General features: G+C 36.5%; 1 protein-coding gene across 3 annotated transcripts in view; it reads right to left on the reverse strand.

Annotated features, from left to right (window-relative positions):
* The window catches only part of LOC306860309 (membrane-associated guanylate kinase, WW and PDZ domain-containing protein 3-like), a 169162-nt gene that overhangs the window by 8483 nt on the left and 138445 nt on the right, over positions 1–22234 (reverse strand). For all 3 annotated transcript variants that reach the window (XM_079401944.1, XM_079401943.1, XM_079401942.1), the window contains 10 exons: positions 17031–17155; positions 11226–11417; positions 8294–8866; positions 4532–4563; positions 3392–3581; positions 3195–3289; positions 2919–3111; positions 1692–1889; positions 643–828; positions 336–432 (listed from right to left, as the gene is read on the reverse strand). In XM_079401944.1, coding sequence (XP_079258070.1) covers positions 336–432; positions 643–828; positions 1692–1889; positions 2919–3111; positions 3195–3289; positions 3392–3581; positions 4532–4563; positions 8294–8866; positions 11226–11417; positions 17031–17155 — 1881 coding nt within the window. The remainder of the gene's footprint in view (positions 1–335; positions 433–642; positions 829–1691; positions 1890–2918; positions 3112–3194; positions 3290–3391; positions 3582–4531; positions 4564–8293; positions 8867–11225; positions 11418–17030; positions 17156–22234) is intronic.

Genomic DNA, 22234 nt, shown 5'->3' on the forward strand with positions numbered 1-22234 from the left:
TTGAATGTTTGGTTTTTAATAGTCATCTTTGTCTCATTTCATAGCTAGAATTTTATGTATCCTATATACAATAAAAAAAATTACAGTTTGATGGCAAATGATGCAGAATAAAAACATTTTGTTCTTAAATCAAACTGATAGAAAAATTGCATTAAATATACTAAAATCATGTTGTTTAGATTATAATTTTTCTTAAAGTAATAGTCAACAGCAAAAAACTGAGACTTTTTTTTTTAAATGAGAGTAAAATATTTGTATGTTGACTGTAAAGATTTTTTGTGTGTGTGTGAATGTGTGTGTTGTGATTGAACTGGCCGTCAGGATGGAGCTTGTACCTGTCATCTCGGCTGGCAGGCTGCTGTCCCACGGCTCTGTGCTGGGTGGCTGGGCTCTGCTTGGCTGAACTAGTGCCTGACGGAGGTCCGCTATGTTCTGAAAAGTAAACAGGATTATCAGTGTGGCAGAAACACACATACACACACAACTCCATCCCAAGTTTCACTTTCAATCCTCAAAGTCAAATGCTTTAACAACCTGTTTGTTACAGAAGAAAAATCAATATGCATTCTCCTGCTTCCTTCTATCAGCTCATTGTTCACCAGAATAATGAAGAGAAATTATATAGTTTCCTCAAAAGCTTACCCTCCTCAGGCACCACCGTGAGGGTAACAGCATTTCCAGCTTCTTTGATGAGCTGCACAATGTCATTGTGGGACAGTTCAATAATTGACTGGCCATTAACAGCAGAGATGCGGTCACCCACTTTCAGCCGACCGCAGCGGTCTGTGGGACTGCCGTCTATGATGCGACCAATCTTATGCGGGATAACTGAGGACAGACAGAGATCAATGCTTATTTCATTTATACATCTTAGATATACTGACAGACTAGAAGCACTACAAGATCTGAGATAGTGATAACTGATATTTATAAATATATTTGATTATTCTCAAAAGGTTTACAGTTGTGTCACATGATCAGGAAAAACAACATGCATTACATGCTACATACACTACGAAATGAACACACACACACAAAAAAAAATCACAAAATATGTTTTCACAAAAATAACAGTTTTTAGCATTGATAATAATATGACATGCTTTCAAAACAGCATATTTTTGAAGGATCATGTGACACTGAAGACTGGAGTAATAGCGGCTGAAAATTCAGCTTTGCATCACAGGAATAAATTACATTTTAAAATAAACCGTAATATTTCACAATATTACTATCTTGACTGTATGTTTTGATCAAATACAGCCTAGATATCACAAGGAAAATACACCCTTCGGCTTCAAACTACATTTTCGAATTTACAGCATAATTTCACAAATAAATCCTACAAACGTTCACATTCTGAGCTAATGGTAACAGCCATTATATCTGAATAAGGCTTTTTGTTACAGCTCTGGGTTTATTACTGTAATACTTCACAGCTAAGCTAACTTTGATTGTATTATTGTAATTGCATTGTACAGTATGTCGCCTCCTTCAAGAGACTGGATGAAAGATGTAATGTAAATTTCATCCAGATTTTCAACAATGTTATGAGTCTGTAGTTGCACATATAATGCAGCAGAACAAGGTGTGCTTTTGGAAGCTGACAGAAAAGCAGCAAAAAGCTTGAAAATTAGGGTGGGGTGAGATTGAGAGACTAATGGGCAAAAGCTTTGAAAGTCATATCTAACCTCCAGGCGGAGGCTTGTTTTTAGAAGTGAGGATGACGAATCCGAAGCCCTCGTTGTCCTTGCGCTGAAGAGTGACGTCGTAGGCCTGAGGGTGGCTGTGGCTGGACACCTCGATGTGGGGTGGTTTGGGTGAGCCGTTGACCAGCACTGGAGCATGTGGGGCCTGAGGTTGACCCCCATCATCTTCCTCTCTTTCTCCTTAAACATATGCAATATTCAGTGTTTAAATGAACAAAGATTGCACAAAGATACTGTACAGTGTTCTTTTTGTACTATTTATATACATGACAAAAGCACAAAATGATTACAAGACTTAAAACAAAAACTGAAAATTCTAAACTTAGATTAGTTGAAATACTAAGATATATCTGATTATTATTTGATTTATTTATTACATTCTATTTATTTTAAATATATTTTATTTATATATGTTTATCACATATTTATCTATTTTATTTTATTTCAGCTTTATATTTTCTAAATTATATTTTATACATTTAAAAAATTGTTTTATAAATTCTACAATTATAAATGAATTCTTCATATCACAATGGGATTGTTTATGTATCAGTGAGGTGAGGTTCATTTTTGTTGTTCTGGCGGTTACTTTAAGTGTTTTATATGTAATAATCATCAAAGCCAAATTTTGCTTTAATATTGCTAATTTTAGACATCCACCTATTGTATTGCTTTTTAAATAGTTTGCCCGATTCCATGATGATTCATGAAAAAAAAACAATTGGCAAACATCTCTACCAGTGCTCAACATGAAGTAAAACAAAATGAACAAAATCCCAGTGCGCTTTAACATAACTGAAAGGAAACATTATGAAAGTGTTGAAAAAACTGCTACGAGGCATAAAGCCAAATTTCATAATGGCTTCATAATTTAAGTTTTTTCCAAATTACCCAGTGTGTGTTGTCTCGAGGCATCTATCTTTTATAGTTACGCAGCATATTGAGTCATTGTTTTATCAACACATAAACAGTCTTCTGTTTTGACTGAAAACAGTGGTCATTAAATTTTGATTTTTGTGGTTATTATTTTATAGCTCAACTCGGCCCTTTGCTCAGAACTAATGGAGCGAAACTCTCACAGGGAGTGGATCTTTTTTCAGACATCATTGTCAGATACGACTGAAACCTCTGGAGGATGTCTACAGCTGCCAGAACATAAATGCAAGCATGCAGTTATCACATATAGACACACAGCAGCAGGGTACGAACCTGGATAGGTGAGCTTTCTGCGCACTGTCAACATCACTTGCCCGTTGCGTGCAGCATTGGTCATGAGCTCCAGAACTTGTTTGTGAGATTTGCCTTTGACGGCAACGCCGTCAATACAGATGAGCTCATCTCCAGCCCGCAGACGCCCGTCCTTCTCTGCAGCACCCAGAGGAACAATTGCACCAATGTACACCTACAGAGAGATGACATGGTTACAGATCACATCATTTTCCATTGTGACAATATGGTGACGAATCAAAGCATGTCAACACTCACTGGCTGATCTGGTCCTTCTCCACCCAGCACTCTGAACCCAAATCCAGTCTCCTGGTTCCTCCTGATAAACACGTCCAGTTCTTTAGTGTTGGCGGCTGGAAAACCCCCCCCCAGTAAAATTAGCTGTCAGCTATAAATATTTTGGTGTAAATGATAAAACTGTTGCACATATCCACTACTAGCTCTCTAGAACTCACGTTTGCTGTCCAGCATGGCTTTAGACTTGAGGTAGAGCTCAGACGGGTCCAGTTTTGGGGAGTTGGAGCGGATGGCATGAGGAGGGAAGGGGAGGGACTGGGGCCCAGGTTCAGCAGGACTGGGAGTTTCAGTACTGATGGAACTGGTGGCAATGTCCTGCTTCTGGGCACTAGGAATAGCTGGAGTGATCTAAATGAACAGATGGACACACACAGCAACAAACATTACCAAATATTCATCAACATTACAGCACTTCAGTGAATAACACTATCGCAAAGTGCTATGCCAAACATGGGCGTCTCTCAATATGAAAGGGATAGTTCACCCAAAACTAATATTTCTGTCATCATTTACTCATCCTCATGCCATTCCAAACCTTTCTTTCTTCTGCTGAACACAAGCGAATGTTGATAACTTATGAGTTTTATTTGCCTTTGACTTCCATTGTATTTTTAGTCCATTCAGTGAAAGTCAAGGGGAATCAAAATTGTTCAGTTTAAAATATCTTCTTTTATGTTTTACAGAAGAAAGACAGTCATACAGGTTTGGAATGACATGAGGATGAATAAATTCTGAAAGAATTCAGTTTTGGGTGAATTATCCCTTTAAATAGGCCATCATGTCAAATGAGTCTTTTTTGACTATTTATTGAAAACATTACATATTGATTAGAAGATCTGCTTAATCATGTACTAATCAAGCAGAAATGTCATTATTTTTAATGCAGTCACTCAAAGCGTGTCCTTATGACTCACATTGTTTATATCCGTGTTGAATTCAATGCTATACACACTGCTCTGAGAGATAATCAACATTATAGCCTGTATGAGAAACACTTGTGAGAGAAGCCCAATATGAAGCGCTCCTGAGGGGCCTGTTGACTCAGCAGTGATGTTCGCTGCAGAAGCTCGTGTTTGCCTTGAAGTGATTCACCACATCCTGCTCTTAAAATAACATTATAGCGTTTGGCACTTGTTCCGTGAATAATGTACGACTGCAAGGAATGTGCTTCGCTGAAGAACCCAGAACGAGGCCGATAAATAATTCATCCTGTTTCATCTTCATTTCATCAAATTCCCTAGTGTGTCTAAATTAAATCCCAAAAATTGAGTAATTAATAGACATTTAGCTGAACTTACAGGTTTCAGAGACTTCACGGGAGATGTCTGACCTGCAGGCACAAACAGATATAAAGAGGGAAATGAGAATGAGCAAGTACAGTTGAAGAGGTACGTTCCAAGACTATTTAATTAGACAGAGCCATTTATTGCAGGAGAAAGGCAATTCATCAGTTCATTTAGAAAATTTTAAACCTTTAAAAGTGAAGTGTGCCAGTTTTGCGTCACTAACGACACCAAATTAAATTAGTATTTCAAACAGGTTTAAAGAACTTGCTGCCTCTGTCTGTCATTGGTCAGATAAACAGATAGCCCCGCCCCAAACTCATGGCATTGGCTAAGCCTATGTTAGGCCTAAACAAACAATGTTTAAAAGAGAAATCAGCCTATAAATGGCTTTCTGTAAATATTGTACAAGCTGGAAATAAAGTATTTTAGCATTCATTGTTTTTCTGCACACTTCACTTTTAATATCAAAATCAAGATCTTTGCAAAATATTTATCAAATCAACATCTGTCTCAGTGTGAAAAACATAGCACACACTACTGTTCCAAAGTCTGGGGTCAGTATGTTTTTGTTCTTGACAGAAATTAATAATTATTTTCTAGCAAGGATGCAAATTGATCAAAAGTGACCAATAAAAGACATTCATAATGTTACAAAAGTTTTTTTTATTTCAAATAAACTTTCTATTCATCAAAGAATCCTGAAAGAAGTATCAGTTTCCACACATAAATTAAGCAGCATAATTGTTTTCAGCACTGATAATAATAAGAATTATACCAGCAGATTAGAATGATTTCGGGAAAATATACGTTTTTAAATATTAAAACATTTTAAATTGAAAAATTAAAATTCTAAACTTTTTTTAAATTGTAATAATATTTCACAAAATTACTGTAATTTTGGTCAAATAAATGCAGCTTTGGTGAGCATAAGAGACTTTTCAAAAACAAAACAAAAAAAATCTTACATGCCCCAAACATTTGGACGGTAGTGCAGAGAAAAACACACACACAGACACAAAACATTATTAAAATCCAAAATGTTTAAATCCTGAAGCTGAATTTCAGTCTCTAGTATAATTTAATACAGTGAAAAACCTTTAAAAAAATCAACACTGGCCACTAAGGGGCAGTGTACTCCACAATGCATAACTGAATAACTTATGAGTTATACTGGAGAAATAGATGAGAAGACATAATATATACACAATGTGGAGCATGATGATCTGTGGCAGGCATGCTTATGTACAGAATGTGTGTGTGCATGATGAAGCCTGCATGTTAACTCTGAACAAGGCCTAGCTGTCTCTATTAAAAAACAAAACAAAACAATAACTGTAGAACATCCACATCTGTGGTATGCTGCTCTTTGTGCAGATTTTGAGCATATAATCGTGTTTGTATAAGTCAGAGAAGAAAAGCTTGCTTATGAATTCACTTGACCTTTTGTAGCCACAATCCGCTGTCTGCGCTGTGACAGCCGAAACTTGGAAGTCAGTAAGTGAACACAGAACCTGATATTTTCACTTGGGCTCCAGACAAACCACAGACTAGATGCAATATAGATCTGTGTGTATAGCCGCTATGCGCCCGCTGCTGTCCATACAAATACAGTATTCAGTTCAATTAATACATTGTCAGGTTTCTTCTCTACGAGCTCAGGAGATGGTAGAACTGGTGTAGCAACTAGTCTCATGCATATAAACAATTGATAAAGTGTCCACAAACCGCAGCAGCACAAACTGACTTCGTTCTCAAATGAAGTGTAATTAAGAATAACATCACTTTCTTTCGATTACTTCACAAATTAACTTTAATCACCCCAGTAACCTGCTGTACTGAGATTGTGCAATCCATTTTCGGTGTTACAGAGTGTAAGCGTAAACGTTTTTTTCTTCAGGCGTTAACAGTATTATAGTGATTTCCGATGATCCGTCTCACTAAATGTGAGGATCTTTCACTCGCAAACACAAGCGTCTATCTCTTTAAGCCCTCACTCTATTGTTCTTCACACATCTTCAGCTTACATAAATCATTTTAAACACAACTTTATCTCTCGGAGTTCTTCTATAAAGGGATAGTTCACCAAAAATGAAAAACCTGTCATCATAATTGACTTCCAAATCCGTATGACTGACTTACTTTCTTGTGTGGAATGCAAAATTTTCCAAACTAAATGGGGACCAAACAACATTTGACTTTCTTTGACCCCTTTGACTTTGACTCTATGGAAAAAAACTGTCATTTTCCAATGAAGAAAGTAAGTCATTCAAGTTTGAAATTACATGAGGGTGAGTACAATGAATTACGACTGAGGTGCCCTTGAGCAAGGCACTGAACCCCCAACTGCTCCCCGGGCGCCGCAGCATAAATGGCTGCCCACTGCTCCGGGTGTGTGTTCACGGTGTGTGTGTGTGTTCACTGCTGTGTGTGTGCACGATGGATGGGTTAAATGCAGAGCACGAATTCCGAGTATGGGTCACCATACTTGGCAGTATGTCACTTCACTTCACTTCACTTCACTTAAATGTTCTTATTATTGTTAACAAAAACTAAAACTATGAAAATCATTTGCATTAATTGCAATAAAAATAATTAAATTATATAAGAAATTATACAAAAATATTAGGTGAAAAGTAAGTTGAGGATAAACTTTAATAAGCTTCAACGAAAATTAGAAACGTTGCCTTTGCAACTAACTGAAATACAATTTAAGCACTAAAATGATTCAAATGTGACCCTAGACCACAAAACCAGTCATAAGTATATTTGTAGCAATATCCAACAATCCTTTGTATGGGTCAAAATGATACATTTTTCTTTTATGACAAAATCATCAAGATAAAGATCATGTTCCATGAAGATGTTTTGTAAATCTCCTACCGTAAATATATCAAAACTTCATTTTTGATTTGTAATATGCTTTGCTAAGAACTTCATTTGGACAACTTTAAATGTTTAACTTGATTTTATCAATATTTGGATTTTTTTGCACCCTCAGATTCCAAATTTTCAAATAGTTGTATCTCGGGCAAATAATGTCCTATCCTAACAACCCATACATCAATGGAAAGATGAATAAATCTTAATTTTAAAAAAATTTACCCTTATATTTGAGGTTCCGTGTGATAAATGGAAATAAAAATAAAGTAAACCTAAATATAAATATTTAAAAATCTGCAATAATGCATTATGTGGTATATTTGCCATTTTTATTAATAATAGTCTAAGTATTTCTATTCAGCTTTATTTTTATTTCAGTTTAGCTTTAGTAATTTCAACTTCTTATATTTCAGTTAAGTTTCCCAAGCAACATTTCTAATTTTCATTTAAGCTTATTAAAGTTTATGCATCATTTATATAACAAAACAACTAAAACTGAAATAAAAATTAAAACAGAAAATATATAAAATTAAAAGCCAATTCAATATATAAATAAATACTACAATAGCATATAAATAGCCTTGTGTGCAGTGTGCCAACATACAGCGTCCCGAGTTCAAATCCCGACTCGAGGACCTTTCGCAATCCCGCCCCCCTATCTCTCTCCAACTTCGCTTGTCAGTTCAGATCGGTCCTATCGTAATACAAGGCAAAATGCCAAAAATAAATCAATAAATAATACTAAAACAACACTGGAAAATAATGAAAGGATGTTAGTTTTTGGATTAACTATCCCTTTAACTGTCACTAGAGCCAGATGAGGCCTGCAATGGGATGTAGTCAAAATAAACAGGAGGTAATTGGACCTCAGGTTAGACTCTCCCCATCACTCACCTCCTCTGAGCACCAGCACGTTGACCTCGCTGCCCATGGGCAGGTCTTTGAGGATGTCCACCACCTGCGCATGGGTGAGGGTTTGCACATTCTGCCTGTTAATTTCCTTTATCACGTCCCCCTTCAGTAGACCTCGGCACCACTGCGCGTCCAGAATCATCTTCACCTTCTGGCCCAGCGGACAGTCTGCGATGGCAAAGCCGAATCCACCCGGCCCCTTTACCAAAGGCACGCTGACCAGCTCGGGCTGCAGCAGGGTGATCTCACCCACCTCTGGGTAGCGTCCGTTGGGCATTGCTGCAGCTGGATGTCTGCCATCGGTGGTCATGTAATGGAGGTCCTGCATGGAGGGGGTCCCGTCTGAATGAATGGGCTGCCCGTCCATTCCCGGCATAGCAGTTATTATGTCACCTGTGCCCTCTTCGCTGGAGTTGGTGTCCTCTGGCAGCGGGTATCCACGGCACAGGACCATATCCACATACTGATTCACAGGAATGGACTGGAACATCTGGACCACATCTGCATGGGTCTTACCCAGCACACATGAACCATTTATGTCCACTATAACATCACCTAAACGAGAGATAAAGAATAAGTATGAATGAAGCAGCTGTTCCAAACCCTACCTAGACAGGATGTTTAGGCAAAGTTATGATGCCTTGCAAAAGATCTTGTTTTGGCCTCCATCACATGATGTGCACAATTAAAAAATTACATTTATTTGGTACTGACAAATTGTTCAATCTGATTAAAGTCCATAACTTACCTCAATATTTGTATGTAATATGCATTTTGTGTTTTAAGCATTTTAACACTAGATTCAATGGTAATCCTTAGTCAAGTTTCTCATGCACTCCTTGACAGCCTGTCTCAAACAGTAGGATCCCTTGTTATGGCCAAAGGCATCATTGAATTTATCCTTCACACATAAGGCATTCCCAGAATGCAATGTGACAAGCTCAGTGAAAATGTATTCAGTACTGAAATGTGCTAAATAAAAAGCAAGTGCTTTGCATTTTTTATGTTATTTTACTATTATTCATATACTATTGGAGTATTTATTGATATAAAAAAAAAAAAGTTTCTTCTCATATTTTCAGTTTTCATTAGAATTACGTTAAATCATTTAATTGAATAGAAATTAAATTTGATTTTATTTAATTTCAGGTAATGAAAATGATTTTTAATAGTTTTGTGTCACAACAACAACACTGTTTTTGCACTTAATATATTAATTTTTAGTATTTGAAGCGTTTCCTATGCATTCCTGATGCAAAGGCTGTTTCAAACAGTAAAATGGCTATTTCTGGACAAAATATAAGGCAAAATTTTATGCATCTATAAAGCACTTCCATAATACATTTGCATTAACTTTTTTTTTCCAGTACTGAAAAGTATCAACAAAAAAAGTTCTAATTAAAACACAATTACATCCGATATCTGTGCGTTAGCAAATTTGTTTTAGTTTAGCAACACGCTAACATTTGAATCATGCACTTTTGAAGTCTGCTGTTTGTGTGGGATGTGAATGACCATTATAATTGTTGTCTATATAAAGCCTTTTTAAATCAGTCTCTAATAAGATTCAATTTGAGTAAGCATAGTGTCTTTGAAGCGACCTGACTGTGTATAAAGACAATAGACAGCAAGGCAAACTCACTCGGATCTTGAACATAGCCACTGTATCAATTTGAGCACAAATACAAATCCTGCCAGTGTGTTTAAACTGTTCATTTTGATTACGGCAAAGAGAGCTGTCTTGGCTCCTTCTGTTCACGGGGGAGTGTGTATGAGTATGCTAGCAGTGATAAAGAGGCAGTGCCCACATAACCATTACTCCAGCTAAAGTCAATGATCCGCTCAGTTGGTGTAGTCTATCTAATGGGAAGTGTGTCTATTGATCAATGCAGAGGACGTTGGGGGATTCCTGCATCCTTTTCTACTCCTGACCAATCAATGGCATCCTTCCAGGTTCACTTCACTTCTTGAAAGTCACTGTTCTGCCCAAGACATCCTGCTGCTTATACAGTAATATTGGCATGTTTCATTCAGATGATCATGTAACTGGGCCAGGTCTACTGCTAGCCATGAGGTTTTAGTGTGAGTTTAGATATTCTGTTAACAAAACTAGCAAAATACTTCTCACTGACCTCCAGATAAATATAGTGCACATAAAAACGACACGCACTGACTGAAATCACCAGTTCCAATCTGTTTGCCTGACTTTAAGTCTGGGGTCAGTAAGACTTTTTTTGTTTCGTAAATCCACAATTACGATTAATGTTTTGCCAGGTCAAAAAGAGGCTCATAAACATCCCTCTATGGCTTTTTTCATAGCTTGTTGACCAAACATAAGAATTTGCATAAAGTAATTGGATGCAGATGAATCTACCCTTCAGCATGCCTCTTTGAGCCAGCTGAAGCATGTTTATTGCGGCGCACTAGGATCCAGAATTAAATGTATATCTCGGTTAAACTGTTTTACAATTCTATGTACAGACCGATGTCTCCAAGGAGTTGAAGTATACAAGGAGTTGTTTCTTCACATTGTAATGGAGGGTAGTGAGTGTTAGTGTAAGCGCTGCAATTATTGCCAAACGCAACTCTGCAGGAAAGCCAGCTCTCCCCTGACGCTCACCCACTGATTCTGATTTATTTTATCGCTATCTACGTGATCCCGCTGTGGGCACTTTCACAGGATTATTTACTTGGAATCTAGTAACCCGGCAATGCTCCAAGAAATGGATGTGGCATCCAGCAATGCGCCACATATGGTACCATTCGAGACTGCAGCGATAAACACCAATGATCCAGGGTGTTAATGTGCATAACAATCCTTACATCAAATTAAATACCTGATGGCTTATCAACATCCCTAAAATAAGCAACAAGTTGCCTCATAACCTAATGAACAGAAGCTGAGTGGATTTACCCGAAGCGATTTTGTTATCGTGTGCGGCAGGTCCATCTCTCAGGACGTTCTTCACTTGAAGGAATTCATCTGATCGGTCTCCACCGATGATGGTGAAACCAAAGCCCTGAGGACTTTTCTTCAGAGATGTGCGCAAGATAGCACCCTGCAGCTGAGATGGGTCCCGTGTGAATCCTCTTAAACCAGTTTCATCTAAAAGAGGAAAGATAGAGAAAGTATGTGAGACTAACAATTTAAAGCTTGTTTAAAGGCAAGACAAAGAGTATGTACTTCTATATGAGCTGTTTGTATAGAAATCGCTCTAGTTTGTCAAAATGAGAAAAGTTCACTTTTAAAGTCAGCATGAAACAGAAGTCTTTTCTTTTCTACTGTGATGTATATGCAGTGAAAAGTAGGCCGGGACTTAATTCGGTCCATGGAGAATTGATTGGATTGTTGTCGTTTGCTATCGCTGGACAGGATGTCCTGTCCTCATTCAGGTAAACACGCATTAGAGAAGAGATTTCATTGCAAGGGAATAGGTGCAGTTACTTTGATTAAAGATTATGAGGGCATATGAATTAAAAAAATAATGATGTGCATGGATGAATTATTTATACTAAACACTGCAAAAAAAAACAAGAATTTTACTTTAATCTGAACTGTTCCTGCAGTGCTTCTTACTGTACTACTGAAACCATCACAAAACAGTCTGCGAAAGCAACAGCAGCACAGAGAAAACTAGAGGAAAGGAGGGAGGTCTGGACTCCATTAGTCATTCGTATTGAATAATGCAACAGAGAGGGCAATAGAGAGAGTAAAAGATACATTATTAAATGAGTGAATGATAGTGGGATTGTTCTGTATACATCCACATAGACTTCAATTAATTATCGCAGTCCATTCATTACACTCTTCCTCAATTACTCCTAAACCATTTACCCTCACAGCAGCACATTCATAAAAGTGTTCTGGTTAGGAACTACTAATTGATAACCACTAAGAAAATGCTCAAGCAACATTTGGTGATGTTTTCATCTGATAAAATGTCCTCGGATGGGCTGATAATAATCCCTTTTTTTCTTAAACCAATTTGTGGGGTCAGTGAGCACACGCAAATTTGTCAAGTGTATAAATTATGTTGCCATGGTGACCCCTCCAATATGAACTACTATAAATATACTTTAAATACTGACATAAACATGATTTTTCAAGAATGCTACAAAACAAGAAGGAATTTAAGCTACACTGATGAGCATTTTACAGTCATTTTTACAACTGATAGTGATATCATGCAGTATATTAAAATTATATTACTTTACTGCTCATTCTTGGAAGGTCATTTTATCATGTCAACAATCACAGACATTTTATAGGGAGATCTGAGTTTATACTTTTAAAGTAAATAATAAAATATGTATTTTTCCATGTATAAAGTGAGATATACATTACCATTCACAATAATTTTTTTAAATAAGTGTTTTATGCTCACTAAAACACTTATTTTGTTAAAAAAATACAGTAAAATAGTAATATTCTGAAATATTATTACAATTTAAAGCTGCTTGCCTCTTTGTCGCCATCTCTGTTGAAACCCTGGTATTGCAGCCAGGTGCGGAATTATCTTTATTACGTGGCCTGCACTCTGGCACGGCTTCAGTGCGGATGAATCTAATTTTTTGAGGTGAATGTGTAGCTGTCAGTCACCACACCGGTGTGAATAAAACACTTAGTAAATCACAGATTCCAGCCTACATCTTGGAATATATGACCCAAATCAGAATTTTCACCAGATATTGCCATCTGAACAAGTACAAGTTTGTTCTGCCCAACTGGGGAAAAAAAGCATTACCATAAATCGCACTACCAATGGTGATTAAATCTAACGATCGGTTAGCTCATATAACATCAAACCATGCAAATTATTATCATTGTTATACTTTATTGTCAAATTATTAATGTTAACAACATCAGCATTGCATGACTAGGAGTATAGTGTGTATTAGCGTGTAGATTTCAATTTCTGTCCAGTCTAATCTAATAATCATGGCATTCAAATTTCATATTAAGAAATTCTTTTAACCCCAAAAGCAAACTATGCTCCCTTCGAAATGGTTTTCTTTAGAATACAAATCTTGTGTAATCCCAGGCTATCTGTAATCAGAAGCACGTTTAAAACTGGAATATAATTTAATTTCATTCACATGTGTTTCATAAACACACAATCCTTTCTAGATCACAATCCTCCATCAAAATGATACGTTTAATTATTCTAGCTTCTGTGAGAAAAGGCCATAAACGATCCGTCAGGATCTGAAAAGGCCAAAAACCTACCCATACCACTCAAATTAGAAAACATTATTATAAGCTAACCGTTGTGAATTGTGCTAAAGTAAGGCGATCGTTTTGAACACTGGCTGGTTATGTACATGCTGAAATATTGATTTCAGATAATTTTTAACCAAAAAAAAGTTACGGACTGCAGCTTTAAAATTATTATTTCCTATTCGAATATATTTTAAAATATAATTTATTCCTGTGATGTCAAAGCTGAATTTTTAGCATCCATTACTCCAGTCTTCAGTGTCACATGATCCTTCAGAAATCATTCAAATATGCTGATCTGCTCAAGAAACATTTCTTATTGTTATTATCAATGCTGAAAACAATTGGAACAGTGGAACAGAAAGTAGCAAAACAAAGTTCAAAAGAACAGCATTTATTTGAAACGGTCACTTTTGATCAATTTAATGCATCATTGCTTTATAAAAATATAATTTCTTTCAAAGCAAAAACCTTACTGACCCCAAACTTTTGAATGGTAGTTTATAAAACAATAACTAACAAAAAACATTAAAATTATGCACAATAGTTTTGAAATAATGCACAATATTTTTAGATATCATTCTATACTTAACCAATGATGATGCTTTCCAATTCTTGAGAGGAATATTGCACATTTCCAAAATCCATTCTACAATTACAGGATATTACAAAAACCCCTGGAGGACTGTGGAAATGGTGTGTAGAAAGTATCCATTAAATAAAAGAGCCAGTTTCATGCTGCTCAACAAGTTATGTGAAGCATAACAGCACTGAGCACTTACATCAGATAATCACATAGTTATGAAACAATAGAGACCGCAAGTAGCACTTTACAGTTTCACCTGTTTGATGAATAATAATAAAGTGAAAAGGATGGCTGTATTTTCAGTCTTTCTAAACTCTGCATAAGCTTAGTGTATTTTATTTTTTACACATGGTTTGAGAGTTTGAATATATGCTTCTTCCAGTTTTCTTAATTCTGTCATCATTTATGTCATTCCAAATGATTTTTGGGTGAACTATCACTTTAAGAGGAAGGTGTTCAACACTGACTCTGAATCAGCTCTAAACGGCCGGGCAGATCACACACTAATTACAGTCACTTCTAACCCAGCCAGCGGTTTTATTTTTTTCTGGTCTCATGTGAGAGTGCCAGCAGCATCAGATGAGGCCACATCAATCTCATTAGGAGAGCAGGGATAGATATCTCACCATGTGTGGTGGGAATTGGATTTGCATAACAGCCACATTGATGAGTTAGACTGGCCCTAAACGGATTATGTTGATTGTAATAACCATGGCACACATTTGAACTGTGAGCCACAAGTGAGTGTGAATTGGTTGTTGGACACAGGTACAAACAAACCCATCCTTGCATATTATTAGATTCATACCTCCTGTACTGCTGTTTTCACATTCAGCTGGTGCGATAATTCTGGGAAAAGGGGGAAGGTTGATGTTTATGTTTATCTTATTATGCTTCTTATGCATAAAGAGCCACTGTGTCTCTCATAAGGCGAGCAGATTATGAAATTTAATTAAAGGTGTAGTATGAGTGCTGTATACATACATACAGTATATGTGTGTGTGTGTGTGTGTAGAAAATGACCTAAATGCACAAGCGGCAAAAGGTAAAATTGTTTTATAATTGCTTGAATATATGAATAAAACTAATAAAATGCATGAATTTTGTCATTACTATCATAATTGCTGGTAGAATTGTATAGTTATGGTTATAATTTCTGATTATTCTCTGAAAACACTGCATGACTGCATTATATTTTTGTGCACTCATCCCTGTCCTGTTCTCAGCTAGGCATCACCATCTATTCATTAAAGTGTCTTGGCCAGCTAACAGAGCATAGCGTGGGGGGGGCTGCGTGCGCTTTCACTAATGAGACAGAACAGACGTCCACTGACAGCCTTCCAGAGGGGATAGGAGGACAAAATCAACGCTCAGAGGACAGAGGAACACACAGGAGACAGTGACTCTCAGGGAGGTCAAACAACAGACAGCCTGGTTTAACCTTGAATTACATAAAACCAAACTCAGTCATGTGTTGGCCGGCCCAACTCTATCATTCAGTGCAATCATTCAACAGGATGGAATTGATGGATATTGGGCCAGGCAGTGGAAGATAAAGCAGCAATAATCACTAATGGCTACTAATAAAGACACTAAAAATATGAAATATTACATATTTGGATAACCAGAATCATTAGGAAGAAACCTCATCAATTAAATAATGATAATAAAATAATATATATATAATAAAATGATTTAATAAAATGATCTATCCATCCATCCATCTAGTCAGCATGCAGATGGGGACAAAACAAGAACATACACACCAGGTGTAAACTCGTGCTTTGAAACCTGAGACGTAAGCAAACACTTATTGAAAACAAGAAAAAAGCTCAGAGAAAAAGAGCAAATGAAAGAGACAGAGCTACTGCTTAGTGTCACATTAGAAGACAGAAAAAGGAGGTGTAATGTTAAATCAATAGTGAAACACCAGCAACAAAGTGGAAAGTGTACATAAATATACAAAAGCTGGCGCAGGTGAGCGTAACTGAACAAGTACACGGTCACACATAAATACACACACAGATGGTAAAACACACACGCTAGCCGACAGAATTGCTGCATATGACGGAAGGAGCTCGGAGCCTCTGGGATTATCAGAGATCATATTAACCACAGATGTTGATTATGTTCTTCTGATGGAAATGATCTGCCTCTGCTTAAACTAACACCTGAGCAGCTCATGCATCTCTTATTTTATAAGATCAGTTCTCACTTAAACCATGTCTGAACCAGGTGTGGTGTGATAAAGCATATCTGTTCCATGCTAATCTGAGTTTTTGTCCCAACAAATCAGGACCTGGTAAGATCTTCTGACATTTGTTTGGTTTCTATGACTGAAAATCACACTGGCGCAAAATCATGTTGTTCCTTCACTTATAGTGAGGACAGAAAAACTACTGGCAAAGCAGTTGAAAACATTGGCACTTGTTACTTCCTGATCTCTGTGGCAATTATCACTTCCTGATCTCATTCTCACTGAATTGTTTCCTATCACCATTGCTAAAAAAAAAACCTAAACAATCAACCTTAGGTGTTTAGGTTGGACTGTTTTGATTGTTTTAATGGGGTTGTATGTACATATTACCTGGTCAGACAACTAAAAACGTAAAGACCTTTTTGAAAATGCATTAACTTGATCAAAAGTGACAGTACATTTACATTGTTACAAAAAAAAAAAGAGCTGTTCCTATTCTTCCAAAATTCCCAATATATATACACACACACATACACACACAGTTTTCACAAAATATTAAGCAACACAAAGTTCTTTTTCTGACGGATCATGGAGTAATGGCTGCTCATCACAGGAATACAATTTTAAAATGCTTTAGAATAGATAAAAGTGGTAAAATAAAACAAAAACTGAGGTAGTAGGAAATGGGCAATAAAGCAGAAAATATGTAGAGATTTACTTAAGTGCATTGGTACTGCTCCTGCGGCCGCTGCTATTGGCTGACTGGTTGGAGACGCGTCCTGGCTGACTTTCTTCTTGGCTTCCTGCACTGGATTCTCAAACTGAGTCTTCTGGTTGATGTGGCTGAAGGAAAGAGTGAGACAGTCAGTGCAAAAGACTGGAGAGGGCAGATACAATGACACACACGTTTGCACAAACACTCAAAGAGTAGAGAACATTAGCGATGCTTATCTGTTTATGCAAACACAGTCTTTGTAAAGGACAAAACAGTATCAGAGCCACAAGGTAAGGAACTGTGCGCATGCGTCTCTTCCTGTTTGCCGTCTGCTAACCAGGCAGTCACTTTTTCCACAGACATTTGGTAAATGAACAGAAAAATAAACAACATACTCGCACAGAAACTTGGAAAAATGACATGAACTGGTTTGATTTGGGAAGAACGCAACCCTTTAAACTACACAGCTTTGAGAAGACTAAATCAAAGATTAATTAAATACTGGAAAAGTATTTAAAAAATATTTTATCAGTATTTTAAAGTAATAATTTTAGTATTTTAGTTTGATTTTAATATAAAACCTCCTTGGAATAAGATAAACTTACCTAAAAAGCGAAAAGGTTTAAGATATCAATAAGATTTCAAAGAGTATATTTTTTCTTACCTTATTTACAATGTTTTGTTAGTTTTAAAATACACCTCACTAAATTTCGCTAGAAATGAAAAAAAAAAAAAAAAAAAAAGAACCATAAATTTAACTTTGGATAAATTCTCTGAAAACATATTTTGAAGTTAATGCGAACTGTTCTTCCACAATATGACATATTCAAATAAAACAGGATATTCAACAAGATATTAAAAATACAACAGAACTTTTTTTATTCATTGAGAATTGATTGGATGGTGAAAAGAAAGCGTTACATACAAAAATAAACAAACTGATTTTGTAAAAACAATGCTTAAAATAGCTATTACATTAACATTATCCAGTAGGCTGTGTGCCTTAAATGACATCAGAGAAAATAAAAGCCGTTACAGAAGAAGCTACTACATTTTGATTAAAGACTACAAAGACGAATTACGAAGACAAACATTTTTTTCTTTGGTAAAAACCATGCAGAGATTAATAATTTGCAGTAAAACTAGAAGAGTACATTAAGAAAGTCAATAGGGTCAATTTCATGCTGACTTTAGAATTGCACGTTTTAAAGTCCGTAACTATTTTTGATTAAAAATTATCCATAATCAATATTTGAGCAAGCACATATCCAGCCAGTATTTAAAACTATTGCCTTACTTTAGTCTGATTCACAATGGTAAGCTTATAATAAAGTTTTCTAATTTTGAGAGGTAACCATATGGGTAGGTTTCTGCGGGAAATTCGAGCATGGCACTGCATCATTACGTCACGTCTGAAAACACAAAGAAGTTGTCCCGGCTAGTAGGCTATCAAATGTGAGGATCCTGCAGGTGACGGATCGTTTATGGCCTTTTCTCACAGCAGCTAGAATAATTAAATGTATCATTTTGATGGAGGATTGTGATCTAGAAAGGATTGTGTGTTTATGAAACACATGTGAATGAAATGAAATTATATTCCAGTTTTAAATGGGCTTCTGATTACAGATAGCCTGGGATTACACAAGATTTGTATTCTAAAGAAAACCATTTCGAAGGGAGCATAGTTTGCTTTTGAGGTTAAAAGAATTTCTTAATATGAAATTCGAATGGCATGACAATTAGATTAGACTGGACAGAAATTGAAATCTACACGTTAATACACACTATACTCATAGTCACGCAATGCTGATGCGGTAAAGAGGAATAATTTGAGAATAAAGTATAACAATAATAATAATGCACGGTTTGATGTGATATGAGCTAACCGATCGTTAGATTTAATCATCATTGGTAGTGCGATTCATGGTAATGCTTTTTTTCCTCAGCTGGGCAGAACAAACGTGGCAGACTTGCTACTTGTTCAGATGACAATATCCGGTGAAAATTCTGATTTGGGTCATATATTCCAAGACGCAGGCTGGAATCTGTGATTACTAAGTGTTTTATTCACACCAGTGTGGTGACTGAAACATTAGATTAATTCGTGCTGAAGCCGTGCCAGAGTACAGACCACGTAATAAAGATAATTCCGCACCTGGCTGCAATACCGGGTTTTCAACAGAGATGGCAACAAAGAGGCAAAACTTACAGACTGCAGCTTTAAAGGGGACCTATTATGCTCCTTTTTACAAGATGTAAAATAAGTCTCTGATATCCCCAGAGTGTGTGTGAAGTTTTAGCTCAAAATACCTGACAGATAATTTTTTATAGCTTGTTATAATTGCCACTTTTAGGGTATGAGCCAAAACGCGCTGTATTTGAGTATGTTGCTTTAATGCAAATGAGCTGTTGCTCCCAGAGAAGAGGGCGGAGCTTCAAGAGCTCACGCTCCGGCAATAGCAGTGCTAGCCTTTGCAAATAAACATTCCACTATTAGTACAAGCCTGTTATCTTTACAGAAAGCAAACTCTGTTTAAAAGTCCGTCATCTGATTATACGGTGCATAATAAATTTGCGTTTATGAATTACACAGACAGGGAGCACAGCGCGATAAAAATAACATCATAGCTGGTCACATGGTGCATGGCATGCTATCACAAACTTTAGTCCCACTCATGATTATGAGCTCATCAAACTCAAGCGATCGACTCACATTGCTTTCATATGCAACTTTTAACTACGACATTCCTATTCACGATCATTTATGGGCAGCACCACTGAAAACAGGCAGAGACGATGGTAGCTTTAGCATCTGTAATTGCTGCACGCATACACTCTCCTCTACAAACAGTACATTTGTTTTCTTGTTTGTTAGCTGCCGAAATGAATCAATATTACCTTGGCAAGTCTTTCCAGAGACACAAGCTTCACAGCACATGCGTTTCCTCTGTAGAGGTTCAGGCTCTGTGCTGGAGTGTGTTGTTTTTATCCCTCCCACCCTACAGGTTCACAAAGTGAAAAAAGCAGCTTGTCTGCATTGTTTTACTTGGCTTTAACTGTTGGACCTGCCGGTTGTGACTGCACCTCAGGAAGGCTTTGAACAGCCACGGATCCCTCACAAAACCAGTCGGCATGCTGCGAATTTGTAGAAGAAAGGTACTGTTTGTGCTTTTACTGTGGGTGACTCATGCTGAGACTTATCCACCCAATCCACAGAGAGCGAGAGACTGAGTGCTCTCATCTGACTGCTGAACCCGTTTTGATAATTCAGGCAGAGAATAATGAGGCACTGTGCCAAGCCATATTTAAATAAAAAATAAAACAATGTTTTGTTGACTTCTTTGCATAAATATCCTGGCACAGCAGGGATTGACCTTACACAAAATAAATGCCATTAAAATCAAATCCTGTATCCGAAAGCCCTCGAGTCAGCTGTCCTGTCATCAACTTCAATATCCCACAATGCTTTGAGAGCAGAAAAATAGCAAATCCAGCCAATATGATACAATTTAGACATTTAAATTTTAGTCAATATGATGATCGATAGGTCACACTGATCAGTCTTCTATTTCAGAAAAACATTAATAAACAATATATTTTTTAAATAATGAGGTGTTCAGAAATGAGACATTTTGTAAAAATTGCATATTGTTATTAAATCTAAAACAGCAATGTGAGTGGCTTTAAAAATAATAATTTCAAAACTTTGTGTCCAGATCATTCATTATATTGTCATTCATTTTAAATTGTTATAAATAAAATTTATATTTAAATTATATTATATGCATTATATAAATATATTATATGCATACTGTAGTATTAATATTATTACTGTTTAATTACAATATAATTTAATATATAGGCTTTTAAAGGGGTCATATGATGCGATTTCAAGTTTTCCTTTCTCTTTGGAGTGTTACAAGCTGTTCATGCATAGATAAGATCCCTGAAGTTGCAAAGACTAAAGTCTCAAAACCAAAGAGATATTGTTTATAAAAGTTAAGACTCTGCCACGCCCTCCTAAAACGGTTCATTCAAACACGCCCCCACGTGTCTACGTCATGGTGTGGGAAGATTTAAAAAACACAGCCCAAATGTATACGCAATGAAAGAAGGCACAACTATTATTCAAGCTGTAGTACTATTACTCTCGCCATGTCTCGGAGATGCTGTGTTTCGATGTGAAAGTGAAAGTACTTTGTTTGGGCTTCCAAAAGAGGACACAACTAGAAATCAGTGGTTAAATTGTATTTACAACACTGTTACAGAACAGTTCAACTCAAATATTAGAGTGTGTGCAGCGCATTTTACGGAGGACTATTTCCTGAACCTGGCAGGAGAGTAGCCTACAATGCTGGCTTGCACAAAGACTGTTTCTATAAAGTGGGGCAATTCCAACTTTGCAAGGACAGTCTGACGCTTCTGACTCACAGCTGTAAGTATGTTTTCTTATTTAAAGAATTTGCCAGTGACTATTCAAATGCGAGTTTTGAGCAGTGTAGAGTAGCGCTTGTTGTTTGTCGTTTCTCTGATCATAAATACAGACATGGTAACGTTTACGCGTTGCATCGCGCCGCGTAAAAAGACAGTATAAGTCATTATAATCAGTAATTATGTCCCCACTGGGTGCAACAAATGCCTCGTTTATAATGGGTTTTATTGTTTTTGTGTCATCGCGCTGGGACATGGCATCACAATACGGTAAGGGGCGTAACATTTCCATCTGATGCCTGAGGTATTCGGCCAATCACAACACACTGGATAGCTGGCCAATCAGAGCATGCCTCGCTTCTCAGAACGATGAGCTTTGTAAAAATAGTCACGTTTCAGAAAGGCTGGGCATAGAGGAGCAACAATAATGTACAGTATGTGGAAAACAATGTTTTTTTAACCTTAAACAGCATAAATACATTGCATTACACCAAATACACAAAACAATGTTCTTTTTAGCAACATCATATGACCCCTTTAATTCAACTACATTTTCAAATTAGGTGAACAATTATCTAATACTTTTTTCTTAATTTTTTTATTATTTTATTCTCTTATTAGCATAGTAGTGTGAGTGAAATTAGATGAATGTTGTCATATTTGGCAAAACTTTGAAATGCTTATGTCAAGGTTTTTTTTAAATCATAAATATTTTTTATTTGAATGATTTCACAATTTTTTTTAATTGTTAAAAAATGATGCTTTATACATTGATT

Source organism: Barbus barbus (genome assembly GCF_936440315.1).
Source record: "Barbus barbus genome assembly, chromosome: 41".
Classification (NCBI taxonomy): Eukaryota; Metazoa; Chordata; class Actinopteri; order Cypriniformes; family Cyprinidae; genus Barbus; species Barbus barbus.